The sequence below is a fragment of the Acomys minous genome (genome assembly GCF_964271855.1).
Source record: "Acomys minous genome assembly, chromosome: 7".
NCBI lineage: Eukaryota > Metazoa > Chordata > Mammalia > Rodentia > Muridae > Acomys > Acomys minous.
Genome location: NC_140488.1, coordinates 100542028 through 100559769, shown reverse-complemented (window position 1 = coordinate 100559769; position 17742 = coordinate 100542028). Strand labels below are relative to the sequence as shown.

At 35.6% G+C, this 17742-nt stretch overlaps 2 protein-coding genes across 3 annotated transcripts in view; one reads left to right on the top strand and one right to left on the bottom strand.

The window, feature by feature from the left end:
- ARHGAP6 (Rho GTPase activating protein 6) overlaps window positions 1-17742 on the bottom strand; it is a 483165-nt gene that overhangs the window by 104051 nt on the left and 361372 nt on the right. The gene's annotated exons all lie outside the window — the stretch shown is intronic.
- AMELX (amelogenin X-linked) lies at window positions 5599-16156 on the top strand. Its single transcript, XM_084789397.1, has 6 exons — window positions 5599-5901; window positions 7781-7828; window positions 9124-9168; window positions 9440-9877; window positions 13474-13518; window positions 15382-16156. Exons 1-6 carry the CDS (start codon window positions 5848-5850, stop codon window positions 15409-15411), a joined length of 660 nt encoding a protein of 219 aa, XP_084645523.1. The 5' UTR covers window positions 5599-5847; the 3' UTR covers window positions 15412-16156.

Here is a 17742-nt window from a genome sequence, read left to right as displayed (position 1 = left end):
TCTTACATAACTACAGGTAATATTTTGGCAAATATCGGTACCGATTGATAGAAGAAGGAAGGGAGGGAGAGTGTGAGGTAGAACAGGCCATGGAGACAGGAAATCTTTCTTAGCCAGTCGAGTACCTCAGTGTTACTGAGTATTTGCCTATGAGGAATTCACATTAACTTATACCATTTTCTATATTTTCACAATATCATGGATAATTTTACCAATCAACCATTGAGCATCTGCTTCAGATAATTTACCAAGAATCCTACAAGGAACTAGAAGACACAGTCTGTAGCTCTTCATCTAGTGGTAGGGTCTTAAGAAATTATCCCTTATCCCTGTGGACATTGCATTTTCTTATGAGTGGAAGTCTACAAATGGAGAACTTAAAAGCTACCTTTGGTCCCAATTACTTAAAAAAATAGTTAATATTGGAATGCTTCAATCCTGAAGTGTCCTTTAAAAGAAAGTTTGAGAACTGTGGTGCTCTGTAGCTGATAGGAAATATCTGCACTATTCATAACACCTACTATTCCAATGACCTCTCTCATAAATACAAAGCTGCTGAGACTCAAGAAGTAAGCCAGAATACAGAAGTCACAATCCAATGCTATAAAACTGAATCTTCTTGACCATTTCTCACAGGTGACAACCCCACCCGCCATGAGCAGGCCATGCTTCCTGAGAGTGCGCCTTTGCTTCTACGTGATACACACCTCTAACTTATGCCTATGGCTTAATCAGCAAACCATAAATCAGAGTCAGCCAATTAAAGGGGGATAGACTTGCTAGCATAAGCAAAATGTGATGGGTTGCAATCAAAGAAAAGAATAACAACTACCCCAAAATAGCAAAAGAATTAAAATTCGGGAGGGTGTTTATTCACTTATCACTTCCAGAAACAGTGTTTAGATGTAGTAATAAATTCACATACTATTTCTTCTCTATAATAACAAGAACAGCTTGCAGGTCATATTTATTCAACATACATATATGCACACACAGATGTTTGTGATGAATGTATAAGGAAATAAAGGCACATTTAAGGTCCATATCATTACACTTGTCTCAGAGATATTGCAATACAGAAAACATTTTATGATTAAAATCACTTTAAAAATAGTGATTTAAAAAGAACAAAGAAATACTCAACTTTAAAAAGCAAGAAAAACAATAATATTCTGGAAATCTTATAGAATGTATATAACAAAATAAATACTTGATTTGTTAAGTTGTATTTTCCAAATTCCACTCATATAAACATGAAATAATTACTTCTAGGCAAAATATTAATTTTTCTAAAACAATCAGGTATTTTTATGTGTTTTAATAGTATGCATATTTCTGGAGTACAGTGTGATGTTCAGCACTACATGACCAGTATGCACTGATCAAACCATGGTAATTAACATTTTCTCTCCTGAAAACATCTCCATGTTTTGAGCCTTTGAGGTTCTCTCTCCAAGTCCATAAAACATATAAATAGGTAATGTGAACTATAATCATCCCACTGTGCTGTAACCCACCAGAATTTTATTCCCTCTATCTAATTGTGTTTTGGTACCTGATATCCAATTTCCTCATGCCTGCTTAGCTTCTAGGAATCACTATTCTATTTTCAGATTAACATATATAGCTTTTTCTGTAGTTGGTTGATTTCACTTAATTGTGTTCTAGTTTTATCCTCTTTTTGCTGCAAATGACAAGATTTCACTCTTCGTTATGGTCCATTAAAAAAACATTGTGAACATATACATTTTATTTATCCATTCATCTGTTGATAATACCTTAGGTATTATAAACAGTACCACAATAAACCTGGGAGTTTCTCTTTGAACTAATGCATTCACTTTATTTGGGTATACGTACAGGTGTGGATATCTGGATCATAGTAAAGATATATATTTAGTGTTCTGATGGGGGAGCATTGAGAATTTATATATTTCTCCCGACAGGAAGTAAGATTCACTGGTAAATTTTGTTAGAAAAGTAAACTTGGAAAGTAAGCTTGATTTTCTTCACATAATAAATGTAAAATTATGTATTAATTATTCAATACAAAAAGAATGTTTGAACCATTTGAAAAAAGGAAAATGGAAACCTACTACAGTAATTGAAGCTTCTTAAAATATATACATATATGAAATAAATATAAATGGCTGCAGCAAAAATAGGAGAGAAAAAAACAACTAGACACTTCTGGCCACCAAATGGAACCTCCAGTGCCAGGAATAAGTTATATCTGATTTATTTCCCAAAGTGGCCCCATGAATACCACCAAACAACTCAGACTATTGTCAACGCCATTGATTGCTAGAATTTATATCTTTACCAAAGTGTATAATACTTTATTTTCTTTACACCCTTGACAGTCTTTGTTACTTTTTATCCTTTTTCATCTTCCTTCCGAGAGAATACATTTTGCCTCTGATATATGTTTCAGCAATAAACATATTTATAAATAAATACAAACCTTAGACATATTTAGGTTTTAGAGTTAAATTCTGTGTTCACTTTCTTGTATACATTTGGCCTATCATGTCCTTCCACTCCTACTCAGGCATTTCTTCCAAATTAAATGATCTACCTTTCATTATGATGCACAGTTGTCTTCATTAATTTATTCTCAAAGATAATCTTAGATCCTATTTATTATTAGCATCCTTTAAACACTTGCCACTTTCCAGGCAATAGGAGTGGAAGAGGCAATAAACAACTTTCAATGTCCCTGTGTATATATTTCTTCTATTTTTTACACTAACCTTCTTACGTAGGATTCCATCCAACATAAGAGGAAACTGTAACTCAAACAAGCTAAGAAATTTCACAATGCTCCTTCAATCTTTGGTGAAGCAGGAGTCAGAATTGATGTCACCAAAGTTCAATATGGTTGGATACTATACATTACATACTTTAATGACTATTATATTCTTGTATTAATTTATGAATTTGAAGTGTGTGTAGAAAGTTTGTGCATTTTTAGCTACAGAAAATGTGTATATGTGCAAAAATTTACAAACTCTAAGTATTTAAAAAAGCCAACTATAACACCAATTATATTGAACATTTCCTGTATTCAATGTTGATGCAAATCTCATTAGTTCTTGTTTCTTAAATAATCAAATTGTAGGATAAGTAAAAACCAACCCCTCTTTTACTAAGACAGAGAGGTAAAATACACATAAATTTAGTAGCTAAACCAGATGTCCCAACAAATGAATTAACTTAGTTAATGTTGTTTAAGCAAAGGAGAGACTGCTGAAAACATGGGGGTAATGTTACTAAAGGGACGTTAAAACTCTTTGAAAAAGAGAGGAGAATTTCAGCATGCAATATAAGAAATTAGGAGTGGTATGAGTTAGAAAAGACTAGATCAGCGGTTCTCAATCTCCTTAATGCTGTGACCCTTTAATACAGATCCTCATGTTGTAGGAACCCTCAATGATTAAATTATTTTTGTTGCTACTTCATAACTGTAATTTTGCTACTGTTATGAATTGTGATATAAATATTTGTGTTTTTCTAATGGTCTTAGGCAACCCCTGTGAAAGGGTCTTTTGACCTTCAAAGGTTGGGGAGCAAGGAATACAGGCTAGACTAGAGAGAAGCTAACTGGCTCTGTAGTAGAATCAGGGCAATATCTCCTGTAACACGTTTGTACATATTTAAATAGATTTTAAAATACATTGTATGACATATGGTATTTGTTTACTTTGTCCTTCAGGGCATTAGGATAAGTGTTGTTGCTGTAATAGTCTTGAAGTCACAATTTTTGCATGGCAGGTGGTCTTCTTGAAGATGCCAAGAAAAAATACCTTAGTTTCTTTTTTGGTGGTCATAACAGTGGTGACAGGATACACAGGACAGATAAGATATTTTTGTCAGAAGAAGAGAAAGAACACTACTGATTATAGAATTTTGGTTGAGCTTCAGACTTTAACCAGAATGGGATTTGAATCTATGAATCCTGATATGAAAAGTCTGTGGAACCTTAAGTGTCTGAGTACACTGGAGCGACGTGACTATTCACTTTTCTTAAAACACACACACATACACACACACACACACACACACACACACACACACACACACATGATACTGTTAATTACTAGAACTGAGAAGTAGACAATGGCATAGCATTTTCTTAAATATGAATTCGAATATATCAGCATATGCAGTCAATTTGCTGACTTGAAGACAGCCTCCTAAACCTATTATTGCCTGTAATGAACGACCATATGCACTAATCACAACATGCAGCCTAAACAGTGCTCACAGCATCTAAAAAATCATGATACAGAGATTTTTCCTTAGACTCAACACATTTTTCGTTCAGAAACCTGATTGGCTGTTCTAGACACCCTGGATGGTATAAATTGGGGCACAGAGCTGGAGGAAAGCATAGGATCAAGCATCCCTGAGCTTCAGACAGAAACTCACTCCGAATACATTCAAAGGTACGTGGATTTCACTCAGAATTTACCATCTTTATTGTGGTCATCCTTTCTCTGAATTTCTTTTTTTTTAAATTTTTTTAATTAATTTATTCTTGTTACATCTCAATGGTTATCCCATCCCTTGTATCCTCCCATTCTTCCCTCCCTCCCATTTTCCCCTTATCATTTTCAAAAGTGTGAATATAGTGTTCATTTCTAATACTCTCTGCCATCCATACCATATGTACTTCTTCAGTTTTATTAGAATTAAATTATCGTGTCAGATTATTGAGAAGAATTTTTAATTTTATAGTATAGTAATGGATTTGTATGCACTTTTATAAATTTTAGTTCAAGCATTCCAAAACCTTTTGAGAGCCAGATTTCACACCAAAATGTTTATTTGCTTTTAAAATAAGATAATGCTTTAACAGGCTGAGGCCTATTTCTTTGCAAAACCTTGTTTAATTATATCAAGTGTAGATGCTTTTTCTTATTAACTCACCCTCTGGAAAAATATATTTGAAAGGTAGAAAAACTCAATGCACTTTTCATAGCCAGCACTATAACCTGTTACGTTCATGTCCTATATATACTTCAAGGGTAACCATAAAACAGTGTTCATATTTTAGGATGGCCAGTTCTTGCTTCATGTCTCAAGGGCCTTACTATGTAGAAGAATTACAGTGTAGTTGACAAGCAAAAAGAGGTTGCTACTGGCTTAAGGCAGAACCTTTTATGTAGAAATCATTCCAGAACCATTAAAGAAGCAGAGAACTGTAACACCTTTGGCTTAACAGTATCTTTTGTTTCACACCTTAAGTTCAAAGGTGTTATGAGAGATTCTGGGCTAAAATTCTACATATGGACCTAAACCCCCTCTGCAATTAGTCTATTCTGGAAAATTACTAAATATTTTTTCAAATAATTAGTTCATCTTTGTAAAACAATAATAACGCTCAAGTGGGCTGTGCCTCCAAAGAACAGCATTTCTGTTTCTTCTTGTTACAAAATTATAAATTTATGTTCACTTTGACTATCTCCTTAAATTTTGTACTCATCCCTATTCTGCTAATCCTTATTTATAGATTACACTTAGCTTCTATGAGCCTACAGGGTATATAGGTACAGAAAAAATGGTTGGCAAAATCATCAGAGTAGATCACTTGTGTTCTTGTAACTTGTTAACTCTCAGTTTAGTTGAAAAGCCTCTAGCACTATTAACTCTCCAGAAGCACTATCATGGCTTAAAAACTGGAAATCCCAAGAATGAAGTCACTCTACCAAGAAAGGCCCCAGCTTTTTTATTAGCAAGACACTAATGTGAATTGTACACATGTATGGAACAAAATTGTGTTCATGCTTACAAAAAGTTTTTTAAAATGGCTGGTGTTGATTTACATTTCAGAACCATCAAGAAATGGGGACCTGGATTTTGTTTGCCTGCCTCCTGGGAGCAGCTTTTGCTATGCCTGTGAGTAAAACACCCATTTTATTGATTGTATCTAATTTCATAGTCTTGGAAAGATAAATCTGCCTTCATGGTTGGTAATTTTCAGGGTGTTATACAGTACAAGATCTGATATCCCCAAGTATCTATGTGCTAAAGAAATCCTCAAGGGTGGTTTTAAAAAATCAAAAATGTCTCCACCATAGATTGTGATTTAGTACAGCTGAAATGGGGCCAAGAACTCAACATTTTAGCAAGCATATTAACCCAGGAGACTCTCCTGTAAGGATTAGCTTGTGAACAACACTGCCTATCTCTGTAAAGAACTATCTATTTGAAGGGACCCTTGAAAGGCTTCCAGAGAAAGTGCTTACTCAGCTTTAGGCAAATACAATAACCAAAAATTCTCTAAGGCTCAATTCCTCACAAGTTTCAAAATTTCTCCTTGGCCTCCAAATACCACTGCTGCTAGGCATAAGGGGGTAATAGTCCTACATTAGAAATCCCCTTCCTGTACCACTTCACTGTGCTCTGAAGCCCTCTTCCTTTGGTTGAATTGCTTACTCCTTAGGTAGGATTTGGCATCACAAACATTCTGGAATCTTGCCAATGGCAAATACATATCGACAGCATGCAAATACAGTGTAAGATGTGTACCAAAGACCAGGAAGTCTAGCCCACTCCCTAGACACAGGTACATAATGGCAGAAAGCTTAGGTCACAGGTCAGCAAAGCTTTTTGATGTTATCAGGAGTAGTTGATAATTGCAGAAGCCCATGAGCTTGGATACTGGTCTCTCTTCTCTCACACGCAAGGCCAAGATTTTGTGCTCTGCTTTCCTGAAATCTTACATTTTGACGATTCCTAGGGCATCTATGACATTTACAACCATTTTTCAATTCTCAACTCTCAGAAAACTTATATCAAGACAGTACAGGGAAGACAACTATCCAACTTATGTTAACTGACATTCATATGACAGTGAAAAAAATCTGATTGCAAAACATGAGCATTTTGAAAGAATGAATTTGAACTGACCCTTAAGTATCTTTGTGTCTGAGGGCGGTTTTCTTCTTTATGCTCACATCTTTCTATCTCCTGCCCTCCACTCTGGGTTGGGGCATCAGAAACTCCATAAGTCAGGCACTAGTCTGCCTCCTACTTTGGGAAGCACAGACAGTTCTGGTTTAGAAAGTTGCACAGGTTACTTTTTATTTGGAACTTCTAAATTTCTGCCATAAATCATTGGCACAATAATAAAAAGGGTTAGCCTTGAACTTTAGTAAATCAATTCTCTTATTGTCCAGGGGATGGATTTAGAATGTTTATCTTTTATGACTCTCATCTTGTCCTCACATTGAACAATAGAGTTGGTGTGTTATTTGTGTTGTATGTTAATTGATAGGAATCCCTGTAATACTTGAACAGTTAAGCAGATGATCTATAAAGAGAGGCTCTGTGACACAATTCCTGGCTTGGTATTTTTTAATTGTGTAACAGAAGCATACCTCTTTTCCTAACACAGAAGGAGATTGAACAAGTAAAGGGGTGTGTGGGATCCTTCCATGGTTGATGGGTTTAATCCAAAAAACCTTGGAGGACAAACGTATGCTACTTGCTGCATCTAGATCTCCCCCTAGAAGACTATGACCCCTTGGAAAGTTGTTTGGTTATTCAGAGCCTCTTTACAATGAGAAGGCTCCTCCACAACATACATGCTCAGACTAAAAGTAGACCTCAAATACATTCTGTGTTATGTTATATATATATTGAAAAATACCTTTGGTCATCCTTAATGTGAAAAATTGCATATTGACTGAATCTCTTTCTCTTCTTTCTCCTTCTCCCTTTACCTCTCCCTCCCTTTCTTCTTCAATATGCCTTCTCTCCTTTCTAAATAAAGCTGCCACCTCATCCTGGGAGCCCTGGTTATATCAACTTAAGCTATGAGGTAATTTTTTTATTTACTAATTTTGACCATTGTTTGAGTTAAAGATTCCCTGAGATCTGTAAAGAGTGGTGTATTGATATTTCATTCAAGATGTTTCTCAAATGGTCACACTTTTTCAGTTCCCACCAGCAGCTTTAAGCCCTGCCTGATGGCCTGAAGCCTGCATTTCCCAGCACCCTCCTTCCTGGTCACTCTGATTCAACCTCTACTTTTAAACCTAGTTATAAATGTATCCACCATGAACTACCACTCAGGAAGGCTCCATGATAGGGCAGAGACTGAACTCAGCTTCAACAGTCTTGTTCTATGCCAGCCTATAAAATTCAAGGAGTAAGTAAGATGTTAAAATCTCTTCTAGCTGGAAAATTGCTGATTCAAAGACATGCACACACTGTGTGTGCTTCTCATTGGCTTTTGCTAAGTGATCAATGAAAAGTGGTTCACAAGAGTCTCTGCAGAGTGATGGAAAAGCAGAAGAATTCTATTCCAGAAACATGGTTTGGGGTTCACTTCAACTGCCTGCAAACTATATGCCCTTGGGAAAAATACATTTTTTCTCCTGTGGAACTTTGGTTTCCTCATCTAGATAAGGGAAACAATGCTAACTGCATTTCAAAAATAATATTCAGAGAGTAATAAAGGGCATGAAAATGCTTATATATTGATTAAATGATGTACTGTATGAAAGAGCTATCTGAGACTAATTAATAAGACTATACTGCCCAGAGAAGAATGAAACTCTTTACTTATCTCATGGGCTCAGATAAAAAAGCTTATATGAGTTTATTTTATAGTTTTATCTTAAAAGGTTTATATAATTGTATTTGAACAAGAAATCTCTGCCTTAAGGATGCAAGACAGTGTTTCTACCTCCTTTTCCCATTGTGATACTAAATAAGATATATACGTTTTAAATTGTTTGTTTTGCTCTTTCAATGAAGAGCACAAAGTGGGGAATTAAATTGAACTACTGCTTTTGTAAGCTCAGCTGAGTGAATGAACCTACCTGAGTTTTCATAACATTCCCTATGAAAGTGAGGGTGAAACCTGCCTCAGATCATGTGAGAAAACATGAAAAGTGTATGGGATGGATATAACACAGTACCTGACACATAGGAAGCATCCAACAAATGTTTACCTTCTTCTTTCTTTTGTAGAAGTCACATTCTCAGGCTATCAATACTGACAGGACTGCATTAGTGAGTCTATATTTCATACTGCATTAGTGAGTTTAGTATTTAGTTCATATGTAATTAAACTGAATCAAATGCATTCTAATGTCTCTTTCTCTTAAGGTGCTTACCCCTTTGAAGTGGTACCAGAGCATGATAAGGCAGCCGGTATGTAGACATTTTGTTCTTCATTCCCTTTAGAGACTAGGCATGCAGTTTAATTCCCTTTTTAACTGAAATATCTTGTCTACTCCACCTACAAACACTAATGGGAATTTTAGTTTGTAAAAGGTCATATCTGTGTACACTGTTAGAAATTCTTGCAAAGGAAAAAAATGACTAAAATATTCATAAGGTCATGATAACAAACACTACTGATACTTCTCCAGTTAGAAGTCAACTGAGCCAATGGTAAACCTGACTCTTTGTTTCTCACCAGTATCCTTCCTATGGTTACGAACCCATGGGTGGATGGCTGCACCACCAAATCATCCCTGTGCTGTCTCAACAGCATCCCCCGAGTCACACCCTTCAGCCTCATCACCACCTCCCAGTGGTGCCAGCTCAACAGCCCGTGGCCCCCCAGCAGCCAATGATGCCAGTTCCTGGCCACCACTCCATGACTCCAACCCAACACCACCAGCCAAACATCCCTCCATCCGCCCAGCAGCCCTTCCAGCAGCCCTTCCAGCCCCAGGCCATTCCACCCCAGTCTCATCAGCCCATGCAGCCCCAGTCACCACTGCACCCCATGCAGCCCCTGGCACCACAGCCACCTCTGCCTCCACTGTTCTCCATGCAGCCCCTGTCCCCCATTCTTCCTGAGCTGCCTCTGGAAGCTTGGCCAGCGACAGACAAGACCAAGCGGGAAGAAGTGGTGAGTATACCTTGAAGCCAGCAAAAGACAAATCCTAGGAAAGTGATTTAATAGAATTGGCCCCAAGAGTTCTGAGTTCCAAACTAATCAGAGCCCAGAGTTGCAGACACCATAGGTCTCTTCTTAATCCAAGAATACAATGTATCTTTTTTGTTTTCACAAGTGAATTTGTTGACATGGTTTGGTGATTTAACACCATGAGTTTTGTGGCATATTTAAATTCTAATTATTAGATTTTCACCAGAATATGCATTACTGAAATGCACCCATTTTAAGAATAACAGAACAGGTGAATATAATTTTTGTTATATTTCAAAGGTTTGACTAGTTTGAGTAGGCTAAAACTGCAGGAAAAATATAAAAGGAGTGATTTTTTTAGAGCAAGGAGGACAGATATTTGAACAAGCTAAAAGAGATGGATAGAAACTATCTTCCAAGAAATAAGGGAAGATTGCCCATCTAAAGTGGCCATTCAACTTAAAAGTGGCTAAATTAGAAATACTCTTAGGTTCCTCTTCAGCACTAGAACTCCATAGATTAAGCATATGACAAGTGGTTCTCAGAATTCTGCATTAAATATTACTGTGTTACAGAAAGCTCTCACAAACAAGTGAGCTAGTTAATAAAATGATCCTTATACATAAACATAAGATACATATATGAAATGATTTGATTATACTATGCACATGTACCAAAATGTGATTCCAGTTTATGGATGCTATTAATTATTTGCTACTAAGAATCAAAGAGCAGTGAGGCAGGCACGACCTAGTTTTGGATTCAGGACACCTAGGTTCTAGCCCTAGCTTTTTCATTTAAGAAAAAAAAAAGAGGTGATAAGGTATTAAATTACTTTCATTTTGGAAGACGTTTTTCCTCTTTAAGATGGGGAAAGAAAAAACAGATAACTTTTAACTCTAAGTATGAATGCCACAGTTTCCTTAAATACTGCCATGCATGTCTTCACAATTATAAGCCTGTTTGTGAAAATGAGGCAGAACTTGAAAACTGACTAGAATTGAATAACCTGGTAATTATCACTCATTATCATAGACTAAGGTACATGCTTTCTGATTGCATGCAAAGTGGGTTTATTGTGTCCTTACTAATGATTAAAACTGTAGATTTGATCATATGTTTTTATCTTGCCAAAACTATTTGTAGAAAGCTGACTTTGGGTAGGTAGTTTGAACTTTTAAAACTCAGTATCTTCCTGTTTAAAATCAGAGTAAAATTATTGATGATTGCCTAGAGTTGCCTTACAGAAAAAAAATAAAGTACTGAGATTACAGCAGGCAACATTTGATGCAAGATGATAGCTAGTATCATATTATTAAATATGTCTTAGTGCCTTGAACATAGGAAACTTCTATTTAATGACAAGATAAGAAACTTCAGAAACTACAGAATCAAAGTTAATGGTTGTACAATGTTTTGAGAAAACTGAAGCCATAACTTATTATTGTAAATGGTATTCACTAGGAATGTTTGCAAATTATGTTAATTGTTCCTTTTGCTATATTTTTTCAGGATTAAAAATTTCAGAAAATGAGAGAACCGAAGTGGATACTTTGGTTGTTTTTAGGAATAACTCAAGAACACAATGATTTGTGCCTACAATTACTTAGTAAATTCTGTAACTAAAAATAAGTATCATTAGCAGATAATAAAATGTTTTAAAAATCATTCATGTCTTTGTGTTGAATTAAATTTAAATTTTCCTATCACTTGAGAGAAGAGCTTATAAGTGAATATTGTGAATATTATAGGGACTGGTCATTTGATCTTACAAATTGACCATTTAGCAGGCAAATCATGACTATATGTCTTCTTAGAGAACCTTTATATTATCTCAAATATTTTCTTAAAAGAGAAATTTGTACATCATTAACAATAGCTGAGAAGGTTTTTTTAAAAGGTAAGCATGGATAGTCACTGAATGTGAACCAAGTGAAGGCAAGTTTAGAAGGAAAAATTCTTTACCTTGAAAAAGATAAACTTTAAGAAATGTTTATATTCTAAATCAAGTTAAGACTTGGAACTCTAGCTTCACATCACATCAGTAATCAAAGTCTGGTCTTTTGATCTCATACAACAGAAAAATATTTTCAGTGAAATTATGTGATATGTACAGCAATTCACTGAACTTAAAATTGTTCAAGTAATTATTTTTCCTAAGAACAAATTAATAATGGAGCTTCAAAAAGAGAAGTGAAGTGATTTGATACACAAGTCATTTCTTTCACTTCATAATCTTTAAGCTGATGAAGTCTACCGCATGGTCTTCAAAACGTTAACAGATGCATAAAATGGACTCAAAACAAGTTTTCTTTCCCACTCATATTTATATTGGAATCATTTTTTCCTCTTACACCCACACAAAATTGTAAACAGTCTTTGCAGGGTTTATATTACACAGCACCCACAGTAACTTTACTCTAGTACCTTCATGATTAAGGTCCCTTAATCATTTTCTGGAATGAATAAACATAGTTTTACTGGGAAGCTATCAATATGCAAACAAATGACTTGATTTTAAAGAACTGAAATGGAAAAAGAAAGGTAAAAAAAGCATTTAATCAATTAGCATAGGCCACTTTTAATCAACTGAGTAAATATTTGTTAAGCACTCAGTAGACTAGGTACTATTGTATATGATAGTGGAAAACAGTAATTCCCTATCCATATGGTTCTAGAATCTACCAAAGGGATGCAATAAGCTATCCATCAATAGTAAAGGACACTCAAATGGCTTTAATTCTATGGCAGAAGGGCAGTCAAAATTTTATGGCACATAGCAGTCACTATTAGTATCTGTTCATTAGCTTGCTCACAAGTCATTCCTCACTGGCAGGGCTCTAACAGATTCCAGCTTGTGGCCTTTCACCTACTCTGTACTCTTTACTACCCAGGGAGTGAAGGTTCATTCATCCACACCAACCAAGACATCAGTTACTATACTGCTTGTCTGTTATTAGCTGAGGGACAGGTTATGGTGGACCATGAATATAGAATGAGGACAAAGGACAAGTTTCCTGGGAGAGAAAGGACTCTTAGGGATTCATTTTCTCTTTTATTAAAGGATGTATAGATACACTCTAGAGAAAAATTGCTGTTCTTTTGATCATTTCTTTGAAGTTGTGAGTCATGGAGCTGTGTCTGCTGTCTTGTGATCAAAAGTTGGACTTAGAAAGATAAAGTCTCCTGAGGATTTTGCTGGCATCATTGTGTCCAGAAATTACCCATCCCTGGGACCACTTACAGCTACATGCTTTGCTATTTTAATGAGACGCATTGGCTTTGGAACTTAAGCAGAATTACTATTTTTGTAGCCCTGTTGCATAAATTGACTCTACTTAACTCTTCGTGACAACAACTTGCAGAATTTTCTGGATTGTTAGTTACACAATTCTTGACATAGGAGCATTGGACATGTATTTAGCTTCTTTCTTTTGTAGAAGTCACATTCTCAGGCTATCAATACTGACAGAACTGCATTAGTGAGTATATATTTCATACTGCATTAGCGAGTTTAGTATTTAGTTTATATGAAACTAAATTAAATCAACTGCATTCTAATGTCTCTTTCTCTTAAGGTGTTTTCCCCTAGGAAGTGGTACCAGGGCATGACAAGGCATCCGGTAAGAAAACATTGTTTTTTATTACTTTAAGTTAATAAGAATGCATTTTAAATCCCCTTATTAATTCCAACATATCTATTCCAATGTATACATTTAAGGCTAACACTACTTAAGTTCTGTTGGAGGTGAACTGGCTTTAAAGAGCAGGGAGTTCACAGAAATATTAAAATATTGATGTGGTAAACCTTTAAAACATGAGGTTTAAAATAATTTTTGATATTAAATAACATTGCAATTTGAATACATGCCTAAACCATTGCTCACATGAACCTTACTTTTGGGCCTCTATGAACTTTATTCTTGTATGCTTTGTAAATTTAGTCTGTATCATATTGAGGAGTTCAACTTCAATAAATAATGATTCTTATTAATAACAATGATCATAGCTCACATATTAGAAAAGAAAATGGATGATATAGCCCAATAATATAATTTCAACCTGTATTTCTACAAATATCTATCTTATTTGCAAATATTGTTGATGGGTGATTTTTAAAATTCTGGAAGTAACCATTATTTATCTAAAATAGTAATGGTTGCCATATTGCCCAGTTCAGAATGTAGATGCATAGATTTACAATGCAATAGAACATTTCAAACTACATATGTATGTAGTTTGTGTGAATATATATATATATTCCCCCCTGGTGGTAACTAGATTTTACACCTGCAACTTCCAACACATTAGTCAAGTGTAGGTATTTTTATTTAAATGAATTTAAAATGAATAAAATTTAAAACTTAGTTTCTTGGCCATAGTTGATACATTTTAAGTGCTTAGCACCCATAGTACTCAAATGACTACCATACTGAAAAACACAGATATAAGACACTGCTATTAGAACTGAGAGATTTATCAGTGTTCTTCTCTGCACTACTTTCTGAGGCATAAAAAGCATATTTATTAATTCCAAGACTTGAAAACAAAGGTGGCATAAAACAGATTGACTGGTTAAAACTGAAAGCTTGCAATTCTCAATAAGAAGCTATTTCCTCAGCATGTCAATCATCATAATCTTAAAAGAGAATTTTCCTAACAATGAAGATTCTTTTTCTTTCTTTCATTCTTTCTTTTTTCTTTTCTTTTCTTTTCTTTTTTTTTTTTTTTGTCCAACCATATATACTTTGATGGTTTCTCCTCTAGTTCCCATTTCAAAGTCAGCAAATCTGGAATTGAAATAAATTATTTTCTCTTCTTGTAATAGAATTAGCATCAAAGGAATGGTGTTTCAGACCTTGAACTAGCCACATTTGGAGGTTAGGTCTGCCCCTGAACTGCAGCTTCACTGGCAAGAGGGGAAAGTTGAAGGAGAGTAAAAATAGAAACCAAGATAGTTATTTTGCTCAATTTTGATAGAGATTTCTTGAATGCAACAGCTAAATTTTCATTCTCTTCTGTTTTCTGGTTCAAAAAACTGCAGTGTTACTGGGGCACACACATGTATGCACATATACATGCCCATTAGGTTGACTTAAAGTAAAAGGACACATGTGAAGACATGTACCATTTGAGTAACTTAAAATTGTGAATAACCACTTTTCCTATCCCATCCACCTAGAGAATATATAGCCACAACATTACCTATTACTTCTTAGGCCCATCGCAGCTTATCCAGTAAAATTTCTGGAAATAGATCAAGTTGCTACTTTTCTTTTCAAGAAACATGTTTACACCTACTTTCCTAACTAAATACAAAATGAAACTACAGACTTTCCTCCTAAACCTCATGTTTGCCCCTTGGTAGTACGCAATAGCGGAAAATATAAAGACTGAATGTAAGCACCAAACTTTAAAGGTTATGTGAAATAGCAAATAATTGTGTTGACTTTAAAATTAATATGGTGGTCTACTTATCTTAACAGCTTAACATGGAAAGCACAACAGAAAAATGAATTCAACCACTCTCCTACGATTCCAGAACATAATGGCATGTAGTAGTATTCAATATTGCTTTAATAAAATTCTCATCGGCTTACTTTTGTTGTGAAGTTCTGTTACTTGAAGTTTTTCCTCTGGAGAGATTTGGTTTCTAAGCCCATATCCTTTAAAAAAGAAATCTGGAGCTTTATCAGTAGTGGTCACTGGCTGAAATTTAGTTATTCAAAAATGCTTACTGTGAAGAATCTACAATAGATTCCTATAAAACACCCCACACTTCTAAGAGATAAACAATAGTTGAAGATGGTGGCAGACAAGTACTGAGGGGTAAAGAAAATGAAAACAATGGCCATTTTGGCCCTCCAAACAATTACCACAGTAAATAATAGCTGCATCCTTTACCACTATTTACAAAATGAAAATTAGTAAATCATTCTTATAAACAACTCTGTCTTTTTATGGAAAAGAAAAAGAAAATAAGGGAATGAAGAAGTGGAGATAAAGGAAAGAAAACACTGTGGGATTAAGTAATTATCTTTTTCTTATGAGGTAAAAATATCTCAAACAATATTAAGTTACCCCAATGCCATAAAACACCCAAATCTTGTATTTGGATTGCTCTGGGCTATTCAAGTGTCCACACAACCCCAAAGCTGGTTTTCAGGGTTGTGACTATATATGACTGTAGCTGTGGAAAGCTGGACAGATCTCTCATTGTCTCTATGTCTCAATTTTCCCACCTATATAATGTCCTGACTTGTTTCTGAGTCTTGTTTTTATTGTAAATGAATTCTTCTCTAATACAATACATCCTGACCACAGTTTCCCCTCACTCTACTCCTCCCAGCTCACTCCCACCTCTCCTCTCCCCTAGATCTATTTCCCTTCAGCTTCCCTTCAGAAAAGAGCAGGCCTTCAAGGAACAACAACCAAACATTTCAAAACAATATATAATAAGACAAGGTGAAAGTCCTCATATCATGGCTATACAAGACAACCCAATAGGGGAAAAGAATCCCAAGAGCAGGAGAGTCAGAAGCACACCCACTCTCACTATGAGGAGTCTTATAAAAACACAAAACTAACAGCCAGAAAGGCCCCTAAATTCACTTCCTATTGGATGCAATTATTTGTAGGTGTGTGTGTGTGTGTGTGTGTGTGTGTGTGTGTGTGTCTTCATGTATTTGCAGGCCAGAAGTTGATGTCTTCATATACTGTTCTCCACATTAGTTTTTGAAACAAGGTCCCTCACTAAACTGGAAGCTCACCAATTCTTAAAAACTAACTGGCCAGATCCACCTGTGTGCACCACTCCCAAGGATACATACAATCATCACTTTTTATGTAGGCACAAAAGATATCTGAACTTAGATTCTAATGTTGCCTGGCAAGCCATTTCCCAAGACACTGCATACCATTTTTATATTCACAAAAGGGTGGAGGTCTTCTGATTGTACATATGAAAAGGAATGCTACACAGTTGGAAGTAGAATTGACTTTACACTTTTTTGTATTATATAAAAGTATTCTACGACAAAGGCTCCAATGTGTAGAATGTTTAGTATTCGTCAATCTGTGATTCCTGACATATTGCCACCTAAAACACTTTTCTTTTTTTTTATGCTTTTTCGGCAAGTTTTCAGATTTTCTTTTTTTTTCTCCTTTATTAATTTATTCTTGTTACATCTCAATGGTTATCCCATCCCGTGTATCTTCCCATTCTTCCCTCCTTCCCATTTTCCCCTTATTCCTCTCCCCTATGACTGTTCCTGAGGGGGATTACCTCCCCCTGTATATGTTCATAGGGTATCAAGTCTCTTCTTGGTAACCTGCTGTCCTTCCTCTTATGGAATACTATTCAGCTATTAAAAACAAGGAATTCCCGAAATTTGTGGATAAATGGATTGAGCTAGAAATGATCATAATGAGTGAGTTAACCCAGAAGCAGAAAGACTCAAATGGTATATACTCACTTATATCTGCATATTAGCCAAAGGGGCATGTCCCACGAAAGCCTTCACTTACCAGGAAACATGAGAAATGAGAGAAGCATGGGAGAATGGCAAAGTAGAAGGATCCAGAGGGTCCTAGAAGTAGAACATTATGATAGGCAGATTTGGGCCCAGGGGTCCCGCTCAAACTAAGGCACCAGCCAAGGACAATACAGGCGGTAAACCTTAAACCCTTACCCAGATGTAGCCAATGGACAGAACACTCTCCATAGTAGAGTGGAGAGTGGGATAATACTAAAACACTTTTCTTACTTACTGCAATCTTGCATGGTCTCCACCACACCCTGCCTGATAGTCTAGATGCAGTTCTTGTCTACCCTCAATGCCAACCTC

What these genes read in the sequence shown, in the direction of transcription:
- AMELX (XM_084789397.1), top strand. Translation starts at nt 5,848, where the DNA reads ATGGGGACCTGGATTTTGTTTGCCTGCCTCCTGGGAGCAGCTTTTGCT. An exon ending in GAGCAGCTTTTGCTATGCCT is followed by an intron (nt 5,902 to 7,780) that starts GTGAGTAAAACA and finishes TTCTAAATAAAG; the next exon opens with CTGCCACCTCATCCTGGGAG. An exon ending in AGAGCATGATAAGGCAGCCG is followed by an intron (nt 9,169 to 9,439) that starts GTATGTAGACAT and finishes GTTTCTCACCAG; the next exon opens with TATCCTTCCTATGGTTACGA.